General features: G+C 35.0%; 1 protein-coding gene across 3 annotated transcripts in view; it reads left to right on the forward strand.

Moving 5' to 3' along the window:
* TDRD5 (tudor domain containing 5) overlaps positions 1–25,348 on the forward strand; it is a 105,960-nt gene that overhangs the window by 14,761 nt on the left and 65,851 nt on the right. For all 3 annotated transcript variants that reach the window (XM_020285470.2, XM_076000419.1, XM_076000420.1), the window contains exons 4-8: positions 7,672–7,755; positions 10,436–10,492; positions 18,160–18,313; positions 20,804–20,976; positions 22,432–22,652. In XM_020285470.2, coding sequence (XP_020141059.2) covers positions 7,672–7,755; positions 10,436–10,492; positions 18,160–18,313; positions 20,804–20,976; positions 22,432–22,652 — 689 coding nt within the window. The remainder of the gene's footprint in view (positions 1–7,671; positions 7,756–10,435; positions 10,493–18,159; positions 18,314–20,803; positions 20,977–22,431; positions 22,653–25,348) is intronic.

Consider the following 25,348-nt stretch of genomic DNA (forward strand, 5'->3'; position numbering starts at 1 on the left):
CTTCAGCCTCCCGAGTAGCTGGATTACAGGCATGCGCCACCATGCCCAGCTAAATTTTTGTATATATAATTTTAGTTGGTCAATTAATTTCTTTCTATTTTTGGTAGAGACAGGGTCTTGCTCAGGTTGGTTTCAAACTCTTGACCTTGAGCGATCCTGAGAAGGGCTTTTCATCTTCTTTACCACTCTGCAATGAAATGCATGAGTTGTGCAGATGCGCTGCGTAGCCATGTCCATCACTATGCCTTATTTTCGGGGTAGCGCTTCTGATTGCGCAAATGCTTAGAAATCCTTCTAGGGCTTATTTTATGGGTAGATCTTATTTTCGGGGAAACACGGTACTAGAAATATATTTTTCTAAGTAGTCATTTTCTTTTATTTTTTGACACAGAAGTTCACAAGTTAGAATAATCAAATCTATCAGTCTTCATTTTTTACTTCTGCCCCAGATCTCATTACCTCAAAAGCCCTTCCCCGCTTCAGGGTTTAAAATAAATTTTTATATTGTTTTATGATTTAAAAGGAAACATAATTTTAATAGCTGGATTATAATTTGGGGGTGTATGTGTTCTGTGCTAGTTCTACACTGTTTTAATTTTGGTTAAAGTTCACCTTAGTGTGTGTTAAGGCAAGTCTCACCTGAGTAGTCTCTTTTCAGACTTTTTTCTATTTTTTCTTGAAAGTTGAAAATTATTTTTGTAAATTCCAAAATTTCAATAAGATTTCTTAAAATTAAGTTTAAAAACTTTTGGAGAGACTTCACCTATTAAATTAAATGTTTCCATTTAGTAACATGTAGTTCGCTATTCAGGCATTAATCTTATGCCTTTCCTTGCATATATGTAGTTTTCTTCATTAGAGTTGACACATTTCTTGTAAGTATATTCTTAGGTATTATGTTATGATACTATTCTTGCTATTGAGAATGGGTTTGTATTAATAATTGCTCATGGATCATGATTCTAGTGGGCGAGGCTCATAATTCTAGTGGATGAAGCTCCTGAGGAAAGAAATTGATTTTTTAAAAAATACTATTTTGAAATTGACCACTTTACCAAACTTGTTTTGTTTTCCCATAGGTTTTCCAAGTAGACTACCTTATCATTTATGAATGTGTTTGTTCTTTCCAGTATTTAAAGTTCTTAATTTTATTTTCTAAATCTATTGTACTTGACTGTAAATTCCAGAAAAGTATTAATGATAGCATATATGTATTTTTCAGAGACTTTAAGTTCATAGAATTTAGCAGGAAGACTGCCTTTTAACTGTGAGAGCTAGGTAATAACAAATGCAAAGTTTAGGATATTTGCTCATGGCATGGTTCCAAGTTGAGGAGTAATAGATGTAGTAGATATTCTTTCTTCTATATTTTGAATTTTATCTTGTTTTGCAGCTGCAAGAATTCCTCAGAGATGCAACCTAATAACCACATTTCACTTTGAATTGAAGTTTTTGCCACCAAAACAATTTAAATCTTGTTCTGAGAGTTGAGCTCTAATTCCTAAACTATGCATTTTAATTTCTAGCAGGACAGACTCTACATAATTATCAGACCCTACATAATCTTATTTATAAAAAAATATACCTTTCCATTCCTTCAAAATTAAAGATCTGTCAGTTTTCTAGGTGTTCCCTCAAAACTCTACAAGTTTTTATTTCTTTATATGTATAGAAAAAGAATAAACATATAACAATATCAATTTAAATTGTAAATTTATACACAACTTCTCTTTTTGATCATCTTTATGTTTTGGTTTTCCCCTAAGTCATTAAAAAGAAAATACCAGTTTCTCCTTAGTAAAATGAGGATCAGAGTTTCATTTTTTTCCTGCAAGAGAAACAGGCGGGTTTGGCCACTTGTGTCATACCCTTGCCCTTTGCTGTGCTTTGTTTCACAAAGCTAATGATTAGAACAATTCAAGGCCTTTTTTAATGAGATATGAATGGTCTCTCTTTATGGCATTCTATTCAGTTTTCTTTATTTTGACCTCTTGAGAAGTTTAGAGGAGACATGAAAATTTGAATGCACAAGTAGAATACAGATTAGCTATATTTTCTAGTGGGTTAAGCTTCAGATACTATGTCCAGGTCATCACAATTCCCTGTATTGCTGTATAATCCTAGACCACAGTTTACTTTGCTTCTCATTAGTAGGTATTTGTCTGTTGGAGCAGTGATTTGTTAAGGAACAGGAATCTGGATTTCTGGGATCTCTAGCCTTAATACCACTTAAGAGTATCCCATCTTTTTCCCATCTTACACATTAGAAAACTTACTATAACAGTCACCATGAGATTTAAAGTAAGTAAACTCAGACTTACAAAAGAAACTTGTCTGGTCTTAATTAAAACTAACTTCTAATTTATACCTGAACAATTGATAGTTTTTTTTTAATGAATTAGATGCTATGCTTGGCATTGCATATAAGAAAAGAAGCATTTTTATTTCACCTGATAACCTGACTCAACTATAGTTTAAGAGTATCCTTAATAAATAACAGGATATGTTAAACAATTGTCATTAGAAGGAGTGGTTCAGTAGTTTAACTAATGTAATTGTCTGGAAGTTAAATTCTTTGACCAACTTAGAGAAGCTTTTTCCTAGCTATTTTTCCGTAAGTTCAGATGAAATTTAGTATGGCAAGTTAAATTCCATACTGCCTAGCTTTTAGTCAAATGTCAATCCTACATAATCCTATTTTTATAGGGTCTTAGTTTGTTCTAGCTGCTATAATAAAAATACTGCAAACTGGGTGGCTTATAAACAACAAACATTTATTTCTCACAGTTCTTAGAAGCTAGGAAGTCCAAGATCATGACTCTGGCAGATTCAGTGTCCAGTGAGAACTTTTTTCCTCATTCATAGATCGAAGTCTTTTTGTTGTGTCCTCACACAGTGGAAGGGGGAAGAGACTGTCTTGCAACTCTTTTATAAGGGTGCTAATACCATTCATGAGGGCATGAATAAACATTCAGACTATAGCAGATACCTAGTAAATATCTAGCAAATATTTGAACAGCTGAAAGCATTGCTACTGTAGGTTTCTGTACCAATTTTATGATTTTTTAATAAGAAATGTATTAATGTTTTCCCATATAGCCAAAAGGTCTGTAGTATATTAATCTAACATGTGACTTCTATTTCTTTCTGCTGTTAGCTTCATGCATCTTCTGTCCAAAGTGCTTCTACCCTCATGTTTCTAAATTATCACTCAGGTGTCTATATTTTTTTAAACTTTTATTAAAAAAGTAATACAGATTTATTTCAGAAAATTTGAAATCCAGAAAATCACAGAAGAAAATAAAAATCATCTATACTTTTATCATTTAGAAAAATTGACTTTCTTTTTTTTTAACAAAATTCATTCTTGTTCTTAGTTTGTGATCTGCTCTTTTTCTGTCATAATTATGCATTGTGAACATCCCACATTGGTAAATACTATAATGCAACATAATTTTTGATGGCAGTATGAATGCATCATAATCTGACTTATAGCCTAGTTTGGGTATTTTCAGTGTATTTTCAGTTTTTGCTGTTAAAAATACCTTATGATGAAAATCTTGTTCAAAATTGCACACATCTCTATTACTCCATGGAATACATTTCCAGAAGAGCAATTGGAATTGCTCAAATTGAATTGGACCAAGAGGCATGCTTTCTATGCTTATCATATATGTAGTCCTCCATAAGAGGTATGTGAGTGTGTGCTTTCCTTGTACCTTTGTTCATACTCAGTATAAATGGACACTTCTTCAGAAAACCCTTCACACCTTCCCACCAACCTCACCATTGCTTTTCTAATACCTTCAGGCATATTATCCTTTCATGACACTCTGGGGGGTTTAAAAAAATTAATTTATTTTCAAGTAAAAATATACATATTTATGGTGTACAACTTGATGTCTTCATATATGTATACCTTGTGGAATGGTTAACTCAAGCTATTTATAGGTATTACCTTACATACTTGTCATTTTTTATGTTGAGAACACTTAAAATTTACTCTTAGCAATTTTCAAGTATACAAAATGTTAACTGCAGTCACCATGATATACAATAGATCTCTTGAACTTATTCATCCTAACTGGAATTTTGTGTCCTTTGGCAAATATCTTCCCAATCTCCCCATACCCTAGCATATGGTAACTACCATTTTACTCTCTGTGTCTATGAATTTGACTTTTTTTTGTATACTTCTGGTATAAGTGAGATCATGTGGACTCTGAGTTTTTTCATTATACTTATCATAATTGTAATTACATATTTATTTATGATTGTTTCAGGTCTGTCTCTCCATACTAGATTGCAAGTTCCATGAGGGAAGGGACCATATCTAGGTTTTCTAGCTTTCCATAAATCCAGCACTAGTACACTGTGAAGCGTGTAGTATGTATGCAATACATATTTGTTGAATGAATAAATGGATATTATTTTAAAAATAATTTTATAATTTGACGGCAAATAACTGTATCTGTTAATGTATATTTGAGGTTGAACTTTAGGCTTTTATTGGCTAGTGTTCTTTTTTATAAATTATCTATATCTTTGTCCATTTTTCAGAGAAGTACATCTTTTTGATTAAAAGCTCTTTCTCTTCTCTGGTACTATAGGCTCCCATCTGAATATGGCATATTTAGCTGATTTCCATCTTTATTTTAAAATTTGTTCTATTACGTTCACATGATTTATTACCCCTTCATATTTAGTATACAGGCAGCTGATACTAAAAGCATTGTTGAAATCAGTGTCCCCTCTTGATTCCTTGTCAATTACTGATTACCTCCCAATTTTTCCCCCACATTATAGTTTCTGTTCTCTGTAGTTACAGATATCTCAACTCTACTTGGACTTTCAAAAATCTCCTTTACCCCAGTGTAAGCTTAATTTAGTCATTTAGTTTGAGGCAAAAAAAAAAAATTGTTTTCTTTTTTGAAAAGCATTCTATTCCTAGCTAAGAGCCCATCATTTTGATATCTTCAACCCATGATTGGAAAGTATTATCTCTAACAGGCCACATAGTAAATGTTCAAGGCTTTGTAGGCCAAATGGTCTCTGTTGTAACTATTCAACTCAACCTAATAGTGCAAAAGCCAACATAGACAATATGTAAATGAATGAATGTGTAATCATAGATATCAATCTTCTTCCCAGATCCACATGGAAATGCCCAGGAAAATGTGAAAATAGAGAAATACTTAACCTTAAAAGCCAGATAGGGAGCCATTCACCTGCCAAAACTTTGAGGGATTTCTGCTGAATATGGTGCCAGTGATACTGGATGAAAAGAAGAGTAGTGAATTGCCTGAGAGAATCCTGCCAGGTTGAGTGCTGCTTACCAGAGGGGCAGGCAAGGGTCATGTTGAGCTCCCGGATATGCCAGGCACCATGATGTGCGTTCGTTGCGCCTCACCTCACTGAGTTTCACATCACATCAACCTCATGAGAGATTGAGATTATCTTCATTTTCAGATAAAACTGAGACCTAAAAAGTCACACGGTTTGTAAATGACAGGCCAAGTGACAGTAAGATGAAAGACCAAAAGGAATAGAAGGAAAAAATATTAATAGTGATTGTGTCTAGCTGGTAGGATTTTAGGTAATTTGTATTTTTCTTTATACTTCTGTGATTTTTCTAATTTTTATATTAGTTATCAACTTTAGGGTTTTGAGTAAACATAACTCCATGATCTTTCACTCCAGTTTAGTTGCCCACTGCTGTGGCTATTCACTGGACCTTCCCTATGTGAATATACTTCCCGCTGCTTTCTAATCAAAACCTCCTGTGCTTCCAGCTTATTTTTTAACTATTCCCATGAATCAGCTTTTTACTTTATTGGGGCTTCTCTGTGCCTTTAATTTCTCTCTACTAAAACCCTCAGATTCCTGCTATCTTTTTTTTTTTTTTTTTTTGGGACAGAATCTCGCTTTGTTGCCCAGGCTAGAGTGAGTGCCATGGCGTCAGCCTAGCTCACAGCAACTTCAAACTCCTGGTCTCAAGCAATCCTTCTGCCTCAGCCTCCCTAGTAGCTGGGACTACAGGCATGTGCCGCCATGCCCGGCTAATTTTATATATATATATTAGTTGGCCAATTAATTTCTTTCTATTTATAGTAGAGATGGGGTCTCACTCTTGCTCAGGCTGGTTTCGAACTCCTGACCTCGAGCAATCCGCCTGCCTCAGCCTCCCAGAGTGCTAGGATTCCAGGTGTGAGCCACCGGGCCCTGCCAGATTCCTGCTATCTTAACACATTTCATACCGCATAGAAATCTCTAAGACATACGCCAGGGACCACACATTTTTGGGCGAATTGCACGTTATTTAAATCATAACTACAGATCATAATGCACTTTAGGTGTTGTTTTTCAATAATTATAACATTTTTATTTACCAAAACAATTAATTAAACAATTAAAGTTCCTAGCACTTTTTTAACATATGGTACTGCATAAAACATTCTCCTCTATGAAGAGGGACCAAACAAAATTTACGTAAGTATCTAGATTTGCTCCTTTTTCCATGGGTGGCACAAACTCTGCAGGCTCTCGTAGGAAATTTTTCTTTCCGCTTGGTGGAATACACATAGGTTCATGCTGCTTCATATCACCTGACAACCTTTTGGGTGGATCTTTCCGAGGTGCTCTCCTTGCACCCCCAGGGGAAGGGCTGGACAGATTTGTCTCTGGTTCCGGAGAGCCTTCATTATTGTCATATGTTATCCAGTCTCGCCACCGATAGCAGAAACTGTTTATACTTTATTTTTGCTTGTGGATCGAGGACGTTGTACACTCTAAATGAATTGAAAAGTCCACAGTTTATAAGGTACAGCACTACTTTTTTTGTCCATTTCATCGTTTTCCTTAAAATGGAACAACAGGAAAGGAATTGATCTGCACGGTCAGCGCCTTTCATGTGGGCATTGTATTCCTTGATGCAGGCAGGTTTTACAATGTTCTCTCCTGTTTTTCTATTCTTTTTTCCTGTTGTCGAGACAGAAGTGTCATGGATTGTTGATATCATTCCGACAACTCGCTTGTCTTTCCATGCTAGGAGAATATCGCCTTTTCTGGAAAATATTATGTCACCTTTCTTCATTCTTGATGTTTTCATTTTCAAATTTGGTAGTAAACCTCTACTCTCCCTAATGGACAAGACAGTGTGTTGACATCTAAGGTCCATAACAGATGGCACGCAAAACACGAGAAAACTCATGAGCAGTAGGAAAGGTGTTAACTCAGGTCGCTCCTGTCTTTACTTCCTGCTAACTTTAGATTATCATCCATTATATTTCTTCAACTTATTTTGCCACTTTTTCTCTTTTCTCATGTCTTGACCTGCCTCCTCTTTCCTTCTATTTTTAGGAGTGGGCTTTGCTTATGAACTCGGAGAATACTGCAGGTATCAGATAGTAACTCTCTGTACCTTCTGACCCCACATTCACAGAGCCTTTCTGTGTACTCCTAACAGCTCTTTCCCTTTTCGTCTATTACAACAGAAGAGGTTTTCCTTGCTACCTTTTTGGGCCAGTCATTCCACCCATGCCCACACTCACATTCATTCCCACCCCTAGGGACCGTCCACATCCTCGCTCTTCCCTACATTATACATTCACTAAGCATGTCTTTAATAAACATTGAATACTTGTGACTTGACTTTTTTTTCTTTTTTCATAGTTGGAGAATACATTCAAATCAGTTATTGCACAAATTGGACCTGGAGGAACTATCAATCCAGAACTAAAGCATAAGATAAAATTTGTAAGTATTTCTGTTTCTGGGACACAAGAATATTTGATTATAAATTTAGATATCATTTGTGGTTGAGTTTAATTTGTTTGTGAGTACTTATTAGTTTTATATTTGTATTAATCTTTTTTAATATACTGCAAATGAAGTGGCTTTCTGTTAAAATCAGAAAAAAACAAATACACACTCTTAAACATTTTTAATGTAAAATTATTTAGAAAACACGTTTTTCCATAAATACTCTCTTCCCTTCCTTCTTCCTCTCATCCCAATAAATCTCTGTTGACAGTTCAAGATCTTTCTAATTTTATATACATGTATATCAAATATTCCAAACACTATGTGGTATCCCATTATGTTGATGTACCATGTTTCATTTATGAGATTCATGATTGATTAAAATTTGGGTTGTTTTTACTCTTGACTAGCGAAAAAAAAATGCTGCAGTTAAATGTCCACAAACATTTATCTAAAAGTGGAATTGCCAGGAAAGGTATTAAATATTTTCTGTTTTGATTATGAATATTACTAAATTGCCCTCTAAAGGTTTGAACAGGCTAGTGTTACTGTACAATCATGTTGTTTTAATTTATTCTTGATTTTTACATTGAGTATCTTTTCATATGCTTAGTAGTCATTTATATTTTTTATGTGAATTGGTTTTTCATGTCCTTAGGCTCATTTATTTTGTTTTTGTGAAAGCTCTTTGGTTGTTATATATTGGGCCAAAGGTTATGTATACTTAAGTTTTTGGTGGGAGCTGCTAATCTTGATTTGAGTAACTGGGGTGCTGTTACAACTTGTACTAATATTATTCCATTTCAACCATCATGATTCAGCTGGGAGAAATGCAAAAATCCTGATGCATTTAGGTACGTTTTTTTGGACACTCGAGCAAGTGCCCAACGATTATTTGTCAAAGGATGCTCAATATAACTTTTTTTTTTTTGAGACAGAGTCTCACTCTGTTGCCTGGGCTAGAGTGCTGTGGCATCATCCTAGCTCATAGCAACTTCAAACTCCTGGACTCAAGCAATCCTTCTGCCTCAGCCTCCCGAGTAGCCGGGACTACAGGCATGCGCCACCATGCCCGACTAATTTTTTTTCTATATGTTTTAGGTGGCCAATTAATTTGTTTCTATTTTTAGTAGAGACGGGGTCTCGCTCTTGCTCAGGCTGGTTTGGAACTCCTGACCTTGAGCGATCCTCCCTCCTCGGCCTCCCAGAGTGCTAGGATTACAGGCGTGAGCCACCACGCCCGGCCTCAATATGACTTTTTTATGGTACTAAAAATTAAGCATTTGTTGATAAAAGATTGATTAAATTATCCCCCAAACTAGGTAATGTGTGGTTTGTAAGAAAGTTTAATTATATCTCTATTAGTTTACATGGAAATATCTCTCTGACATATTGTTGGACTTTAAAAACAGGTTGTATTATATAGCACATAGTATTGTCCTTTCCTATAAAACCATGAATAATGGTGAATAAAGAGGGTTCTGAAAGGATGTTTTTTGAAATGCAGCAATGGCTGTCTCAGGGTCACAGGACTTTGAAATAACTTTTACTTTATATTTTTCTGAAGCTCAAATTAGAACTTTGTATACAATATATCTGGAAAAATCCAGGAAAACAAAGCTTTTTATACATTATTGGGGTAGAGTGAGGCTACTTCTAGAAATTTATCCTAGTAAATCATTGGACATGTGTGCAAAACTCAAGCATAGGGATAATTATGATATTTGTGATGAAAAGTAAGAAAATAAAAGATCAGATAAACTTGGGTATATTGATTATTTTGAAAAATCTGTAGCCAGTAAAAATGTTGATCTGTATTTACTAACATAAAAAGATGTCTATGGTATGATCTTTAAAAACAGGTTATAGGAATATTGACCTTATTTTTATTTATTTATTTATTTATTTTTTGAGACAGAGTCTCACTTTCTCGCCCAGGCTAGAGTGAGTGCCGTGGCGTCAGCCTAGCTCACAGCAACCTCAATCTCCTGGGCTCAGGTGATCCTCTTGCCTCAGCCTCCTGAGTAGCTGGGACTACAGGCATGTGCCACCATGCCCAGCTAATTTTTTGTATATATATATTTTTTTAGTTGGTCAATTAATTTCTTTCTATTTTTGGTAGAGACACGGGGTCTTGCTCAGGTTGGTTTTGAACTCCTGACCTCGAGCGATCCACCCGCCTCGGCCTCCTAGAGTGCTAGGATTACAGGCGTGAGCCACCGCGCCTGGCCTATTGACCTTATTTTTATATTAAACATAGATATTTTATATGTCTGTATACAATAAAGCTATTTATGGATTTTTCTTTGCCTAACTGTATTTTTGAAGGTTTTCTATAGTGTTCATTGCTTTTCTGCAATTAAAATGCTTGAAATTATGCTGTAGAATATTAATTTTATGTGAGCTGAAGTTAAATATGTTAGCTGAGTTGAAGAAGTATAGGATTTGTGAAGAGTTGTGAGATTACAGTATCATGTAATAATTTCTCAACTCTGGAAATATTGTAAATCACTTTTTTATATTTTAAAACTGGAAACTGATTATTTAAAAATGTGACTATAATTCATCCAATAATGTTGTTATTGTTACTATTTAAGTTTGTACTGTTGTATTTTGATATTGTTACCCAGTATTCCCATTATGTCTATATTGTATTTTAATTTCTATTTATTAGGTTGTATCTAAGTTTCCAGAGGGTTTGTTTATTTCTAAACTGCTTAGAGAGTTTGAGGTAAGTGTTTTCTTTTTCAACCACCTGATTTTTTTTATGGCTTATGTTTCTTGTAATAGACATAAATTTTATTACTACTCCTTGGATCCTCTAAATCTATGTTTTAAACATCCTGTTTTGCAAGGTAGTATATTTTTCTTTATTAGGAGAGTTAAGAGTATTGTCCTTAACAAATACTTGATTATGCATAAGAGCACTTTTTAGTCACTGTTGTTGGAATAGGTTAACTTATTTTTAATGTCTGATATTAATAATACCAAGTGTCAGTAAGGATTTGGAGAAAAAGAATACCTCATACATTGCTTATGGGACAAAATCCCTTTGGAGAGCATTTTGGCATTATCAAGTAAAATTAAAACTGTGTACTCCCAAGGGTCCAGCAGTTCCATTTCTACATATGCACTCTAGAGAAACTCTTGTACACTTACACATGAAGATGTGTAAGATATACACGTCACAACACAGGAAAAAAACTAAATGGCCATACATAGGAGAATGGATAAGTAAATTGAGATTGACCATTTAGACAATGGAATAGTATGTATTAGTATACAACAAATGAATTAGATCTGCTATGTGACGTGGATCATTTTTTGAAACCAGAATGTTGAGTGAAAAAAATCAAGTTGCAGAATGATAATTCAGATAATGTCATTTATCCACATTTTAAAAAGGTAAGTACTATATGCATATGTTAGCTGTGTGCCAGGCTCTATTCTGAGTTCCTTTCATGTGTTTATTCATTTGATTTTCCACAGTAAATGGACACACAAGGAAGTAACTTGCCCAAGGATCTGATAGCTAGTAATGGGTAGAGCCAAGATTTGACCCGGAACAGCCTGGCTTAAGAATCCTAATTCTTAACTACTATGCCGTCGAAACTATAGTATATTTACAGATACAAAGACAAATATTGTGAGATAGTATAGTGCAGGCATCCTCAAACTACTGCCCGTGGGCCACATGCGGCCGGCCGAGGACATTTATCTGGCCTGCCTGATGTTTTTGCCGCCCCTGCCTGTTCTGCTTAGCAGCTGACTTGTCTCGGGCCCACAGTGCACACTCTCCAATGGTCTGAGGGACAGTGAACTGGCCCCCTGTTTAAAAAGTTTGAGGACCCCTGATATAGTGTAATGGTTAAAATACATTACCTCTGTATGCTATTTTATAGATGATAAACATAGACAATGAGAGCATTTCAGAAATACATCCCCTTAATACAGATGTAAACTGAAACCCGCCATTTCCAAAAGATACATTATAATAAAATGATACAAGACACAAAAGAAAAACATAAATCTGAATTATGTGAATTCTGAAATAAGGTGACAGGCCTCGGGAAAGAATTAGAAATAAAACCTACGCTACAAGCATTACAAGAGCAAAAAAATATAGCAGAAAGTGCCTTAAGAAAAAATAGTAGGTAAAAAAGAGGAACAATTTGAAAACCAAAAGGAAATGAATGAGATACTGAGGATCCAGGCATAAAAGTCTCTTTATCTAAGGTTTTTGAAGTATTTTGAAAAACTCAGCTATGCAAACAAATTAAGATAGTATTATGTCTGAATAGCTTATATTAGAACAATCCTATAGTTAGCTATCATACATTTTTGATAAAACAAAAACTATTTGTAGAAACTGGCTAAAATCAGGCAGATACTGGAGGGAAGTCAGAATCTGAAAGAGAGAATGGCACCTTATTTGTTTGCCTGGATTTTGGTCTGATGGCAATCACCATCCAGTGGTTGGCATTGAGGACTTGAATTGAAATTAGAAGGTTTACTGGCTTGAGAAACCAGATGATAGAATTTGGAGCTACCTAAGCAGCTGAAAAATGAAGGGAGAGTAGAATATCTTAGGATGGAGAAAAGGTATCAGTACAAAGAAGGAGCAGTAAATTTTGCACATAAAGTTTTCCAAGATCTCTGGTTGACCTCTGAACTGCACATGCTTGGGGCAGACTCAGAGCAGCCCTTGTTCTTTTAAGGCTAAAAGAACTTATTTCAGTTGTTGTCCATCACAGGATGGCAGATTTGGGGTTTAAGTTCAGCCAAATTAACTTCCTGTTAAAACAAAAAGCAATACTCTCTGAAGGAGTATAAAAGATTCCAGTGTCTCTACAACACATCTATCATGATGCCCAGAATACAAACCAAAATTACTAGATATAGTAAAGAAAATTTGACCCTTGGTAAAGAGAACAACAACAACAACAAGTCATTGGAAACTGACTCTGAGATGGGGCAGATGTTGAAGTCAGCAAAAAAGGTTTTAAAGGAACTCTCATTAACCACATTTAAGGACATAAAGGAATATGTATTCAGATTAAATGAAGAGATCAGATATCTTAGTGGAGAAAAACTATAAAAATCAAATGATTTTCTAGAACTTAAAATACCTGAAGTAAAAAATACACAGAAATATCTTAAATTGGAAATGGCAGAAGAAATCATCAATAAACTTCAAGACAAATTAACAGAAATTATCCAATCTGAAGAACATAGTGAAACAAAAAAGCTAACAGAACTTAAGAGACATGAAACTTGTGGGACAATACAAATTAGTCTAATATATATGTAATTTAAGCCCAAGAAAATGTAAGCAGAGAAAACATTTGAAAAAATAATGGCCCCTAATTTTCCGAATCTTGTAAAAGAAGCCCAGAAAACCCCAAAGAATACAGAGAAAGTCTTACATAGGCACATCATAGTCAAACTGCAGAAAACCAAATATAATTAAATTATGCAAGCAGCTAGAGAAAAATAACATATTTGCATATAGGGAAATACTGATACAAATGATGGCTCACCTCTTATCAGAAACAAGGCTACAGGACAATAGAGTGACATCTTTGAAGGGCTCAAAAGCAAAACACTGTTAATTCAATATCTTATATCCAGTGATAACATCAAAAATTAAGGTAAAATAGACATTTTCAGATAACCAAAAATAGAGAATTGTAAGCAGAGCTACACTATAAGAAATGCAAAAAAACATTCTTAACACTGAAGGGAATGACGTCAGGTTGGAACATGAATCTTCAGGAAGGATTGAAGAACAAAGGATATGGTAAATATGTGGATATTTACAAAAGACTGCTTTCTTTCATCAATTAAAATATGACCATTTAAAGCAAAAATTACAACCTTATATAATTGGGTTTATAACAGGAAGATGTAATACATAGAAAAACTATTGCATAATGAGTAGAGGGTTAGTACATGGAACTTACAGAGTTATAAGGTTCTTACATTTTATGTGAAGTGGTACAGGAAGACTGAAGCATTTAAGGATGTATATTGTAATACTTAGAAAAAGCATAAATGCAGATTTATAGCTATAAAGCTAATAGATAAATTAAAATGAAATTATATAAAAACATAGTAAACTCAAAGGAAAACAGGGAAGGAAGAACAGAGGAATAAAATACAAATGGGATGACAGTAATAACAAAGGGTAACTAAATCCAATTATGTTTAATAAATGTAAATGGACTAAATACAACAATTAAAAGGCAGAAATTGAGACTGGACGAAAAGAGCGATGCAGTTATATGCTGTCCACAAGAAACACATTATAAATATAAAAACATTTGTTCAAAATAGAAGTTGAAAAAGGTATACCATACAAGCAATAAGCATAAAAAACCTGAAATAACTAAAATAATGTTACGTAAAGCAGACATCAAGACAAAATAGAGATAGAGGGATATCTCATAAAGGGTCAATTCTTCAGAAAGATACAAGTCATAAAAGGGTACTAATCTAGCCATGATGCTTTAAAATAAATCATTTAAAAATGGACGCAATTAAGAATTAATTCCACAAATTTAGTTGGATATTTTTAACTCTTTCCCCCATAGAACATAGGACAGTTTAAAATAATGAATAAGGACACAGAAAATCTGAACAACACTCTACCATCTCAATCTATTTTACTCTTATAGAACACTATGTCTAGCAACTGCAGATTGCACATTACACTCACCTACACATTGAACTTTTGCCAGGATAGATCATATGGTTGGCTATAAAATCTCAACAAATTACAAAATACTGAAATTTTCTAGAGTTATGTTCTCTGGTTAAGATGGAATTAAATTACAAATCAATAACCATAAGTTACATAACAACAGATAGTTGAATCAGTGCACTTGTAAATAATTAGAGGAGAAATCACAAGGGAAATTAATGAAAATACAACATATCATAACTTGTGAAATACAGCTAAAGCAGCACCCAAAAGAGAATTTGTATCTCTAAAATATTTGTATTAGAAAAAGAGAAAAGGTGTAAAATTATCATTGACCTAAAGATCTACCTTAAGAAGTGTAAAAAAAGAGAAGCAAAGTAAACTAAAGAGAAGTAGGAAGAAGGAAATGATAGAAATCAATAAAATAGTAATCAAGAAAAATTAAAACCAAATGCTGATTCTTTGAAAGATCAGAAAAATGAATAAACCACCGGTTAGTCAAAAAAGAAACAAATTACCAATATCAGGAGAGAATACATTATTATAGGTCCTACAGATATTAAAAAGGGGATAAAAAGAGAATATTATAAGCAACTGTGCCTATCATTCAACAACTTAGATGAAATGGCCAAAAGATTCATGTTACCAAACTAAGGCAAGCTGAAGTAGAAAATCTGAATGTCTCTATAAGCATCAGAGAAATAGATTTTGTTGGTTTAAAGAAACAAAAAAAATAAACCGAAATCCCCTCCATACAAAGGAGAGGACAGGAAACAAAACAAAAACTCAAGGCCCACATGGTTTCTCTGGTGAATTCTATTAAACTTTTAAAGAAGTTATATTAATCATACACAGATTCATTCATAGAATAGGGAGTACTACCCAACTTATTTTGGTGAGTACATTATCCTGCTACCAAAGCTTGGCATAAATATTACAAAAAAGTCATTAGATTGTGTTTCATATAACATGGACACAAAAATCCATTACAAAACAGTAATAAATTGAATCCAGCAAATATTTAACGAGAGAATTTATCCCAAGAATGCAGGGTAGGAGTAACATTTCAAAAGAAGTTGATGTAATTCACCATGTTAACAGAATAAAGAAGAAAAGCCACGTGTCCTGGAAAAACAATTACAATTCTCTATTTTTGGTTATCTGAAAATGTCTATTTATCTTCATTTTTGATATTATCACTGGATATAAGATATTGGATTAACAGTGTTTTGCTTTTGAGCCTTTCAAAGATGTCACTCTATTGTCATGTGGCCTTGTTTCTGATAAGAGGTGAGCCATCATTTGTATCAGTATTTCCCTATATGCAAATGTGTCATTTATTTGTAGCTGCTTTCTAATTGTACATAGAAAGATATTCTAATTATATAAATTGAGCCTGGAACATCTTGTTATGCTAGACCAGCAAGGGAGCTATTAAAGACTAGATTCACACGAAAGGGCTTAGGGAGCTACTTGAAAAGTTATTTCAGGCTTCAATAAGGATAATAATTGCAATGGTTTGATGCTCACCAAATATATTCCATGAATTCATATGATATTTAAAAAACTAATAGGTTGACATGGAAGATGATAGAAAACATTTCTTTCAAAATGTTAGTGAGAAAGAGTCAATCACTTATCTTGGCTTTCCCAAACAAACTGATGTGAATGAATCACCAAATAGATGAAGGAAAGCATACCTCTGTGGTAGTATTCCAACTAAAGAATAAGGTGTTGATAGAATGTTGTTATGTTAAAACCCTCAATAAAGTAATGGCCCCTAACAACACCAGAAAAGAAACAACCAGACCTTATGTGCCTCCTTTTAGAATACAGCATCAGTTACAGTCTTATTAAAGAGATAAACATGAGTCTGATAAAGCCTGTGGATCCAGTTCCCAATTTGCAGGAAAAAAGTGTTTGCACTCTGCATGTATTTATCTGCAAAATCTAGACTGGAAGGAAGCAAAATCATATAATAGGAATAAATATATATATTTGAGAAGATATAAATCTAAACTCTAAAGAAAAAAATAATATAAGTAAAATTGAGCTGGGGTTGGAAGTAAAGTAAGAGTGGGAGTAGAAATACATCGATTTCTTCATGGCACATAGTTGGAGTCAAAGCAGAAAGCATAACAAAGGAATTAGGATAAAATATACCTGACATATTAATGAATTAACTCAACCTTTTAAAAGAAACTGACTTTCAGGATCACAAAGCAAAACAACCACGTTTCATGTACTGATACATTAACTGAAAAAACAAAATATGTACTATATATAGTTTGTGTTGAAGTATGTTTGAATTTTGACAGCTTTCTGGAAAGTTACAACAAGAAACTGTTAATAATGGTTACTTCTAAGGGGGTGATTGTTGGGTGACTGACTGATGAATTTTTTTTTTTTTTTTTTTTTTTTTTGAGACAGAGTCTCACTTTGTTGCCCGGGCTAGAGTGAGTGCCGTGGCGTCAGCCTAGCTCACAGCAACCTCAAACTCCTGGGCTCGAGTGATCCTTCTGCCTCAGCCTCCCGGGTAGCTGGGACTACAGGCATGCGCCACCATGCCCGGCTAATTTTTTTTTTATATATATATCAGTTGGCCAATTAATTTCTTTCTATTTATAGTAGAGACGGGGTCTCGCTCAGGCTGGTTTTGAACTCCTGACCTTGAGCAATCCGCCCGCCTCGGCCTCCCAAGAGCTAGGATTACAGGCGTGAGCCACAGCGCCCGGCCTGAATGTATTTTATGTATCCATCCTATATAGATTATCTCCTGTTTTTACTTGGTCTGACTTTTCTAAGGCAAGAAAATCAAACTGTATACTATAGAAAATACACTGCTACACATCAGCTTGTTTAGCCCAACTTTAAGGTGAAATACTAAACAAAATTTAAGGAAATATTTTTATTTTTTTATTTTTTATTCTTTTTGAGACAGAGTCTTACTTTGTTGCCCAGGCTAGAGTGAGTGCTGTGGTGTCAGCCTAGCTCACAGCAACCTCAAACTCCTGGGCTCAAGCAATCCTCTGCCTCAGCCTCTCGAGTAGCTGGGACTATAGGCACACGCCACCATGCCCGGCTAATTTTTTCTATATATATTGGTTGGCCAATTAATTTCTTTCTATTTTTGGTAGAGACGGGGTCTCGCTCAGGCTGGTTTCGAACTTCTGACCTCAAGCGATCTGCCCGCCTGGACCTCCCAGAGTGCTAGGATTACAGGCGTGAGCCACCGCGCCCGGCCTAAGGAAATATTTTTAAACAGTAATATCTTTCTGCATGTTGGAAGTGGTAGTGAATATTATCTTTTTTGGGAATTAGAGAACTATTAAAAGTTCTATTATGATTTTTGTGTTTTGTACATTCCCCTCTTATTTTTTTAAAGATTTTTGCTTTATGGTTAGACATTGTTAAAAATGAGATGTTAAAAGTTCCTCTAATTTTCACTTTAATTTACCACATTCTCTAACAGTAACTTAATGTTGCCTTAGAAATTTTATGGTAAGGTATTATTGGTCTCTTGGTTTGTATTATACTGGTATGAAAGCAAGCCTTTGTTTACTGTAATACTTGGGTTGAATGACCTTTAAAGAGTTTGTTTAGCTAAGCTCAAATTAGAGCATTGTCCAAGCACATCTTTACATGTTACATTTCTGTTATCTAATGTTCCATGTAATTTCTAATTTTTGTGACAGGTAACTTTTAAAGAGCAGCTTTCACCAAAAAAATTGGGCTTCTTAAATGTGACAGAACTTGTTGGGGCTCTTAGTGACATTCTCCACGTTGAATTCAGGGAAGGAGAACAAGACTTAATAGTGTTTGATGCTGATATGAAGCCTCTACCACCTGGTGAGTTGAACCATAGTATGACAAAAACCTCATTTTTATTTGTCCCTATAAGGACAGAGAAAAAGAAAGCATAGAGTAATGCTTATCCATGAAATGTTTTATATAATGACCTCCTTTCTGGTGGATTTGTTGTAAAAAGATTAATCTGTATGCATAAAACCCATCTGAGTTTTTAAAATTACTTTCTTCATTGTCCAGATTTCTGGATAATTCTGAAGGAAATAAACTTTCTAAAATGGTGGTCTGATAGTTCAGTGCTTCTTAACTCAGGCTGTGCATCAAAAACTTTTTAGAAATACATAGAGATTCAGAATAAATGGGCATGTATTGGGCCCCAGCATCATTTTTTTTTTTAATAAACTTTTTATTTTGGGATAATTTTAGGTTTACAGAAAAGTTATAAGCATTCTCATATATCTTTCATCCAATTTCCTCTAATGTTAACATCTTACATTACCACAATAACATTCATCAAAACTAAGACGTTAACATGGGAACATTACTATTAACTAAACTCCAGACTTTATTCTTATTTTACCAGCTTTTCCAAGAATGTTCTTTTTCTGTTTTTGTTTCCACCCCAAGATACACCACATTGTATTTAGAGCACTTGATTTTTGTTTTTCTTTTGTGGGGCTTAGAGTTTTTTCTTTTGAAGTTTGTGTTGAGATAATTATAGATTCACATACAGTTATAAGAAATAATACTGAGTGATTCCATGTACTCTTTACTCAGTTTCTCCAAAGGCAACACCCTGCAAAACTACAGTGTAATATGGTACTTGTATTTTTACACGCTTCTACAAGTGGTTATGATGGACAGCTATCTTTTTTAAAAGCATAAATATCTTTTTATTTTTTTAACTTTTTTTAATTTTAGCATATTACAGGAGTACAAATGTCTAGGTTATGTATATTGCCCTTGCCCCACGCAGAGCTTCAAGTGTGTCCATCCCGCAGACGGTGTGTACCGCATCCATTACGTGTGTATATATCCATCGCCTCCTCCCCCCTCGCATCTGCCCAACACCCAATGAATGTTACTATATATGCACTTAAGTGTTGACCAGTTTTCTGATTATTAAAATAACTCATGTTCATTCTAAAAATACATAAACAGCACAGATAAGTAGAAAGTGAACATTTCTCAGCATTTTACTACCCACCCCCAGAAACAATGCTCCTAGAATGTTTATATAGCCTGCCAGACTTTTTTCAATGTATATAAAAGACACCTCAATTTTCTTTTTAAATCACAAAAGCAATATATGCCATTTAAACAATTCCAAGAATACAGAGGTAACTAGTGTTAATAGTTTTAATGGACCTCTTTTATATAATATAGTTAATCATCACATGTATAATTTTTCCTACAAAAAAGTAGTATATAAATATAGATGCTCTTCAACTTACAAAAGGTTTATGTCCCAATAAACTGATTGAAAGTAGAAAATGCATTTAATATACTTAACAGAACATCATAGCTTAGCCTAACCTGTGAAAGTGCTTAGAACACACACATTAGCCTGTGGTTGGGCAAAATCATCTAATACAAAGCCTATTTTTATAATAGTTGACTAGCTCATGTAATTTATTGAATATTGTAATGAAAGTGAAAAACTGAATGGCTGTGTTGGTACTTGAAGTGTGATTTCTATTGAATGCATATCACTTTCACCACCTACATTAAGTCAAACTATCTTGAGTCAGGGATTTCTGTACTGTGTACATCATGTTTTTATACTTCATATATTGTGGATATTTTCCCATATTAGTATGTATAAGTTTATTTTATATTTTAAACTACATATAATTTCCTGCAATTATAATTTATTTAGATAAAGAAGTATTTTTAGATAAATAAGGGAACATTTAGATTAATTCCAGTTTTCATCATTATAAAAAATACAGTGATAAATATTTCTGTGCCTACATCTTTGTGTACATATGACTTTATTTCTTTAGGAGCCACTATGGTTGTAAGTCTATTTAGAGTCTGTTCTACTGTGCCATCTTCTTGTAGTCATCATACACGTGTAAATTTGAACAAAATGTGATTGATTTGGGAAGTCCCTGAAAATTAAGGAATCATTTCATGGAATATTAAGTAGTCATGTGCATTGTATGTTAAGCAAAATGAATGTCCACTGCTTAATTTGAACACAAAATAAACTTAAATCATGATATTGAAAAAGTAAAGTCTTTTACCAAAGTTAAAGAAGCAGCCTACAAGCCCTCAGACTACAAGCCCTCCTCTCCCTACCACAAATAATTTAGAGTTTGTTTCTATCTGGGACTTCCCTTATCTCTCTCCACACTGAAAGGTCTGCAGGAATAGGTTCATTATCTCTCACTTGCCATTATTTCCCCAGTGCCTGGCATAAAGAAGGTGCTTAGTAACATTTGAACAATTATTTTAACAAATGTACATAGGCTATTCCATTGGACATTTCAGATGGAGCTATTTCATCAGTCAGAAATTTGTGTTTAGTTCAATCAGATAAGAAAATAGAAGCCAAAGCTAATGTCTCCAGTCCCCCTAGAAATTCACTGTCTACTGCTGCTATCAAGGAGACTTCATGGGATTTCCCTTCAAAAAACCATAAAGAGCCACAACAGAAGATTTACAAGAAGCCTAATCTGGTGGTGAAGCCTTTACAGCTGGTAAGTAAAGTTTAAAGACTTTCTGTCCTGGAGATTCAGCATTATGGAAAGTAATTGAATGAATATTCCCTTAAACCAAAATTCTTTTTAGAAAAGTCTTATTTCTAGATTTATCATTTCTTGGAAGACACCAGATCTTTGAAATTACCTTATTCTTCTAATTTTCAATATTTTATGTAACTAGCTTTTTCCCTCAAGGCCCATTTTAAATTTTTCAGATGGTTTTGAAGTTTGATAATTCTTTCATGATGACATTGCTGATTCTCTATCCATGTGTTTCAAAGTGTAGTCTTGAAAACCCTCAGGGGCTTTAGAAGGAAGAACTGAGGAGCTCTGTTTTGGCTCTGTGCCTCCACAACCATGGCAAATTGCCTCTACACCCATCCTCAAGTATAGGGTACTTTTATTTTTTTTCTCTTTTATTATATCTCCACACACAGTTTTCCCTTTTTGTGTTCTCATCTCTCATTACTTATTTTGCTGTTACCAAGGAATCAATTGCTTATTCCTCTTTCTTTCCACCCTCTATACCTGGCTTCTTTTATGGAAGGAAAGAATTTTGTTTGGAGAGCCTGCTATATTTCCTGGAGGACAATAGGAAGGCCTAGAGGCAAATAATATATTTTAGAATGAGAATATTTGAGAAACTCTATTTTTGGTAGGAATACTAATCTGAAATTTAACCTGTTCCTTAAAGTTACCTTTGACAGTTGATATGGTTGGGTAGGATGAGAATCTACCTTAGTTCAGTGTGAATATTTTTAAAGTATCATATTTTCAATTTTGTATAGTGTAGTTTTAGTAAACTGTAAAAAGTAACATACTTTTAAACTCTTTTTTTTTTTTTTTTTGAGACAGAGTCTCACTTTGTTGCCCAGGCTAGAGTGAGTGCCGTGAGTGCGTCAGCCTGGCTCACAGCAACCTCAAACTCCTGGGCTCAAGTGATCCTCCTGCCTCAGCCTCCCGAGTAGCTGGGACTACGGGCATGTGCCACCATGCCCAGCTAATTTTTTCTATATATATTAGTTGGCCAATTAATTTCTTTCTATTTATAGTAGAGACGAGGTCTCGCTCTTGCTCAGGCTGGTTTCGAACTCCTGAGCTCAAACAATCCGCCCGCCTCGGCCTCCCAGAGAGCTAGGATTACAGGCGTGAGCCACCGCGCCCGGCCACTTTTAAACTCTTTACCTAATATCACACGGCAGTAGTTTTCCTATTTTAACATCGGTAAGAGTCACTTGGGGAATTCTTTTTAAATGCATAATTGTGGGCTCCATTTTCAGGTATTCTGAGTCACTAAGACTGGGCTAGACCCCAAGAATCTGTGTTTTATAATTCTCCGGGTGATTCTGAAAAAGATGATTCATGAAATATACTTTGAGAAACGTTGTCATAGGGTTTGAAATGTTTCCCAGAGATTTATGATGCTTTCTTTGATTTTTTTTTTTTTTGTAGCAACTAGAAATAAACAAATCACAGCTCAACCTGCCGATGGCAAACCATGATATCCCACCAGATGCTGTACGGGACAAGAAATTATGCAGACTCCCGCCATTAGATACCAGTACCCTTGTAGGGGTCTTTGTGGAGTATATCATCTCTCCTAGTCAATTCTACATCCGTATCTATAGCAGGGATTCTTCAGAGTTACTCGAAGACATGATGATTGAAATGCGGTAGGAGTCTGTTTTTTCATGTATTATGTATCTTACTTTTTTTTTTTTTTTTTAATAAGACAGAGTCTCACTCTGTTGCCCGGGCTAGAGTGCTGTGGCTTCAGCCTAGCTCAAAGCAACCTCAAACTCCTAGGCTCAAGCAATCCTTCTGCCTCAGCCTCCCGAGTAGCTGGGACTACAGGCATGTGCCACCATGCTCGGCTAATTTTTTCTATGTACTTTTTAGTTGTCCAGCTAATTTTCTTTCTACTTTTAGTAGAGATGGGGTCTCGCTCTTGTTCAAGCTTGTCTTGAACTCCTGAGCTCAAACGATCCACCCGCCTCGGCCTCCCAGACTAGGATTACAGGTGTGAGCCACCGTGCCCTGTCTGTGTATCTTACTCTTAATCAGCAGTTCTTAGACATTTGGTCTTAGGACTCTGAAAAAGTGAGGAACACACTGGGTGTGTTGCCTTATGCCTGTAAGCCTACCACTTTGGGAGGCCAGGGTGGGAGGATCACCTGAAGCCAGGAGTTCAAGACTAGCCTGAGACACATAGTGAGACCCCCATCTCTACAAAAAATAGAAAAATCAGCCAGGCTTGGTGGTGAATACCTGTAGTCCCAGCTACTAGAGAGGCTGAGGCAGGAGGATCACTTGAACCCAGGAGTTTGAGGTTGCAGTGAGCTATGATGATACCACTTTACTCTAGCCTGGGCAATAGAGTGAGACCCTGTCTCAAAAAAAAAAAAAAAAAAAAAAGGGACCCCAGAGAGCCTTTGTTTATCAATATTTATATGGAAATTAAAACTGCAAATTTTAAAAACCCATGTGTAATATGAATAACATTTTGTTAAAAATAACTATTTTCCAAAAAAAATTTAGAAAGAGTTACATTGTTTTATATTTTAACAGATCTCTTTAATATCTGGCTTAATAGAAGAAAGTTGGATTTTAAGATTTGCTTCTACATTTAATCTGTTGAGCTATGTTGTTTTGGTTGAAGTATATGAAAACATCCGACCTTACACTGATATGTAGTTTGGGAAAAAGAGTATTTTAATAGCCTTTTCAGAAAATTGTGGATATTTGTTTTTGATATTATGCCAAAACTTGACAAATGGTAGTTTCTTGAAGATCAGTTGCAATGCAGAATTTGAACTTTTTATTATAGCTCTATTATATTGAAATCCATTGGTCTACTTTGAATGGATCCAAGACTGGTTATGATATTGTAGACCCTAGTGCCAAATTAAAATTCAGGGCTCCTTGTTTAAAAATTTCAAGATAGCAATAGCAGAGCATTAAAGTAAGCATAGGGCTCTTCGAAGCATGGACTCGAACGAAAACAGCCCTGAATGGATCTTTTACCCTCATATAACTTTATAACATCATGTATTGGTGATTTAGAAAATAACTAGTTCACTGAGTTATGCAGATCCTCTAAATGTTGACACATTTCATCATGCAGTATTTTTTAAAAATAACATTCGACAAAAACATATGCTGGGGAAAAGAATCCCTTTTCAATAAATGGTGCTGGGAAAATTAGATAGCCACCCATAGAAGGCTAAAACAGGACCCACACCTCTCACCTCTCACAAAAATCAACTCACGCTGGATAACAGACTTAAACCTAAGGTATGAAACTATTAGAATTCTAGAGGAAAAAGTTGGAAACACTCTCCTGGACATTGGCCTACGCAAAGAGTTTATGGAGAAATCCCCAAAGGCAATCATAGCAGCAACAAAAATAAATAAATGGGACATGATCAAACTAAAAAGCTTCTGCACAGCCAAAGAAATAGTCATGAAAGTAAACAGACAACCTACAGAATGGGAGAAAATCTTTGCATCCTATGCATCCAATAAGGGACTGATAACTAGAATATACTTAGAACTCACGAAAATCAGCAAGAAAAAATCAAATAACCCTATTAAAAAGTGGGCAAAAGACTTGAACAGAAACTTTTCTAAAGAAGAAGAATGGCCAACAAACATATGAAAAAATGCTCATCATCTCTAATCATCAGGGAAATGCAAATCAAAACCACAATGAGATATCACTTAACTCCAGTGAGAATGGCCTTTGTCAAAAAGTCTCCGAACAATAAATGCTGGCGTGGATGCGGAGAGAGAGGAACACTCCTACACTGCTGATGTGACTGCAAACTAGTTCAACCTCTGTGGAAAGCAATTTGGAGATACCTTAAAGTGATACAAGTGAATCTACCATTTGATCCAGCAATCCCATTGCTGGGCATCTACCCAAAAGATCCAATGACACTCTACAAAAAGACACCTGCACTCGAATGTTTGTAGCAGCACGATTCATAATTGCAAGGCTGTGGAAACAGCCCAAGTGCCCATCAATCCAAGAATGGATTAATAAAATGTGGTATATGTATACCATAGAGTACTCTTCAGCTCTAAGAAACAATGGTGATATAGCACATCTTATATTTTCCTGGTTAGAGCTGGAACCCATACTATTAAGTGAAGTATCCCAAGAATGGAAAAACAAGCACCACATATACTCACCAGCAAATTGGTATTAACTGAACAGCACCTAAGTGGTCACATAGGTACTACAGTGATAGGGTATTGGGCAGGTGGGAGGGGGGAGGGGGGCGGGTATATACATATATAATAAGTGAGATGTGCACCCTCTGGGGGATGGTCATGCTGGAGACTCAGACTTGTGGGGGGAGGGGGG

Source organism: Microcebus murinus, chromosome 2 (assembly GCF_040939455.1).
Source record: "Microcebus murinus isolate Inina chromosome 2, M.murinus_Inina_mat1.0, whole genome shotgun sequence".
NCBI lineage: Eukaryota > Metazoa > Chordata > Mammalia > Primates > Cheirogaleidae > Microcebus > Microcebus murinus.